At 46.5% G+C, this 3,896-nt stretch overlaps 1 protein-coding gene across 1 annotated transcript; it reads right to left on the bottom strand.

Annotated features, from left to right (window-relative positions):
* Positions 1-324: 324 nt before the first annotated feature.
* On the bottom strand, positions 325-1,315 carry LOC147626496 (uncharacterized). Its single transcript, XM_086816824.1, has one exon. The coding sequence runs from the start codon at positions 1,313-1,315 to the stop codon at positions 350-352; it is 966 nt and encodes a 321-aa protein (XP_086672950.1). The 3' UTR covers positions 325-349.
* Between the last annotated feature and the right edge of the window lie 2,581 nt (positions 1,316-3,896).

Below are 3,896 nucleotides of genomic sequence, written 5' to 3'. Positions count from 1 at the left end.
AAGGCCAAGTGTCCCCTTAAAAAGGTCCGATATCTTCATCTAGATCCCAATAATAAAATTGATTAATTCTAACAAGTGACACCTAACCCCCTGAGGTGGGAGATCCCCAATTTTCCCATATGGAGAAATGAGTCATAGCCCAATCTTATCCTTATCCCATTGAGCTAAGTAACTCCCCAAATACCAGTCCAGGCATGAGCTTAGAGGACACCGAATTAATGAGAAGGGAGATCACTGCACTCATAGAGAAGGGAATTGTAGAAAAGAGTAGGAGCCCATGGGCTTGCAGGGCATTCTATGTCAATAACCATGCAGAGTAGATTAGGGGGAAAAAGAGGTTAGTGATAGATTATAGACCCCTAAACAAAACATTAATAGTAAAATCCACACAGACCCTCCATTTTCCATCCTTTTTAGGTGTCACCACAACAGGGCTCACCCACTCTGTTGTCTCCACAGGGTAAATGAAACCCGCCTTCAGAAGTTTGTCCACTTCATCTTTGAGAGCTTGCATCTGCTCTTTACCCATTCTTCTCAGCTTCTGTCGCACAGGTTGAGCACCTTCTTTCAGCTCTATATGAAGATCTTCCCCCTGAAATCCTCTGATTTCTTCATATGATGTGACAAACAGGTCTGGAAACTTAGACAGCATACTTTTATACTTGTCCACTTCCACTGGAAACAAGTCAAGACTCAACATTTTGTCAATCATTTCCTGCTTAAGAGTAGGATCCATCTTCGGCTGCATAAGCTCCTCAATTTCATCATATGGATTAAGCATATTTTCCTCTTGTACCTGGTCCACATTAACCTCTTTCTCCTGCTCTTCTTCATCTGCTATCAGGAAAGAAACATCTCCTTCGTCTTCACTTTCCGAAGTAGTGCTGAAGTCTTCTTCAAAATCAGAGGTGCTGTCAGATCCTTCATCTTCACCGCTTTCCTCTTCATCTTCTTCCTCCAAAATCTGCTGCTTAGTCTCCATACTAAACTTCTTGACATCACCCTTCCTGTCAGACAGGCTGATAACTCCCTTCTTCCAATCTTGCATAGCTCCCACCGCTCTTAGCCAAGGCCTTCCAAGTATGAGAGGGAAGGCTCCAATTCCAGCAGGCATCACATGACAGTCGATTAAAGCTTTTACATTGAATGCCTTCACTTCCAGATCTCTAATCATCCCCAAGCATTTGACCCTTGCATGGTTGGCCATTCGAATGCGGAATCCAGAATTCCCGACAATAGTGAGATCAAGTTTCTCCACACATGAGTGGGTGATAACGTAGATTTGGGCACCTCCATCAACATAAGCATGTCCCATGCTCTTTCCCTTATGTCAGGCTTCGACTACTGGGCAAATATCTGGGAGTTCACCCACAGACATAATCCTTACTGACCCCCGCTTGGCTTCCTTTTCAATTGGATTGGCCAGTTGCTTCCATTGCCTTCGGATTCTAGGAATCATTCCAATCAGCTATCCAAAAGAAATGTCAGCTTTCCTGCTACAAATATCGTCCTTGAGGCTATAGTCAGGTTGCCCTTCCCCTATGGGAAAATCGGATGTTTCGAACTTCCTTCTGGGCCTCCGTTTCTTCTTGGTGGCCGCATCATCACCTTCCTTCTCTTTGCCTTTCTTTTTACTGGGACCCATAATCCCTCTATTGGGCTCTCTTTCTTCAGTAGTCCTCTTGCCCACTGGCATAACATCTGGCTCCACCTGCTTGGCCTTCTCTAGGGTGATCACATTCACCGCTTTCGCTTTACCTTTCTCCTATGCAATGAACCTACTAGTGCTTGGCTCACCTTTAATTTCAATCCCATAGTCATTGGACCTGTCAAGTGTATGAGATGGCAGGGAAAACATGTCTCCTCCAGCCCTGGGAGGCTTGTCGCACTCGTGAGAGTAGTGGCCTAGCTCGCCACAATTATAACATGTAGGTGGAGGCCTTCTTCCGCCATAAAATCCTCGTCCACCTCCAGATCCTGCACCTCTTCCTCTACCTCTGCCACCGCCTCCTGGATTATTCATCAAATTCAGGGACAGATTCTGCATTAGGTCCACCATTTGCTTGACATCTTTCTTCATGTCGTCATCTCCTCCTACTGCCAGGGGTTGCACCACCTGTTTCTCTGCCACACCGGCAGAATTCCTCTAACAACCGTAGGAGCCACTTCAGTCCTTCTCAATTCCAATCTGTCTTCGGGAGTCCCTACTCCCAACTCGATAAGCCTTTGAGCTTTCCATTCTTTGTTCTTTGCCACTTTGACTGCATCTGCAAAGCTAGCTGGCTTTAACTCCACTCTCCATCGTAATGCCGGCTTCAGACTTGCTATGAAGCTATCTTTTTTCATCATGGCAGGGGGTTGTTCTGGCATCAAGGCTAGGCATAGCTGCTCCTAGACCTCTTCAAATTGCTTGACAAAGAACTCCACCACCTGATTTTCTCCCTGTCGTAGGGTCTTCACAATTTGCCAGGTCTTATCTGCATCCCTCACGCTTCGAAATTGCTGCTTCAGGGCTTCTTTGACCACTTCTGCTGTAACCACAACAGGAGGGTTGGCTGCAGCTTGCTCGGCGTCAAACCTGGTAAGCCATTTCCTCGCATCTCCTTTTACAAATATTTGCAGCAACCGTAAGACCTATGCCTGATCTATAATGTGGTTTCTTATACACGCAACCTCCATCTGCTCCAAGAAAGTCATAACATTCTCGCCGGAGCTGCCATGAAATTCTCGATAGGCAAACGCCATTTCTTTCACTTGCAAACTGAAGGTACTAGAGAAAATTCCTCAGTGGGGGCACCAAAGACTATCGGGAGAAAAAGTGAAGTGGGGAATGCCTCTATAGCGTTTCTCCCACCGAGCTCGGAATATACCAAACACCAAAAACAGGGGCACCACCAGCTACGGCTGGACGAAATCACAAAATCACTGACTTCACCTCACCACCCACACCCAAAAGGGTCGCCCTTAATTGCCAGATTCACCCTTCTTCAACCTCCGTAGCACTAGGTGAGTTGGGCATACACCGCTGTCTCACCCGCTATATGGTAGGACTTTCACGAAGAAGACTGGACGAAGGGAAAACCACAGGGAAATTACCACTTTCACTAACCAAACACCTTCTTCCAACCTTACACAAGCTATCCTATAGCTTGGGAACACTCCACCGTGCTCAGGATCACTGCGATGGAATTTTACGGAAGAAGAACACCTGCTTGTCGCTTCAACAGCTCACACTTTCCTCAAACCTTCGGAAACGATGGGGATGCTCAGGACCACACCATGTGCTCACCCATTCCTCGGCAGGATCTTTTCTAGGGAAAGAAGATCACCAACAACACCAGAAGTTCAGTATAACTCTTTGCCCCTACTGCTCCACACTTCCTCTAGTGCCCTTGTCGCCCAAATTGCATAGAAAACCACCCTAAGTGGTCACACATTGTGATGCAAGGTTGCAATTCATTTTACATTCACCAATTTTACTAGATTTTCTCTCTCCTCTCACTTCTCACCAAATTTTTCTAACACAGGGAATTCTGGGCAAAATCCGGCAGCATTCCGGCGCAAAATCAACTACTGGAAAAATTGGGAGAGCTGTCACGAGGAAAGGACTCTAGTACTTCGTGACAACCATGCCCAATGCAATCACAGGGACGGTAATCACGTGAGTAGCTAGAGGGATCTCACCCCTAACTAAAGAACTGCTCCAGCACTTCACAGGGGAGAGAAAGAGATAATTCCACACGATCATGACCCATTCGCATGAACAGGCACAAAAATGTGGAATAGGCACCTCGATTTCACCCCTTGCTTCAAGGAAATCTGTCCCTGTAGAGTCCCTATCCTGCACGCTCCAAAACACGCTCGACTATGCTCAAAACAACACCAAAACTCGACGA

This window comes from Cibotium barometz, chromosome 22 (assembly GCF_041138505.1).
Source record: "Cibotium barometz isolate CiBa-2024 chromosome 22, ASM4113850v1, whole genome shotgun sequence".
NCBI classification, from domain to species: Eukaryota; Viridiplantae; Streptophyta; class Polypodiopsida; order Cyatheales; family Cibotiaceae; genus Cibotium; species Cibotium barometz.
This window is presented reverse-complemented; position numbering and strand designations above follow the sequence as displayed.

Bases quoted from the DNA above. Each gene is read 5' to 3' on its own strand.
- LOC147626496 (XM_086816824.1), bottom strand. From the start codon at position 1,315: ATGGGACATGCTTATGTTGATGGAGGTGCCCAAATCTACGTTATCACC.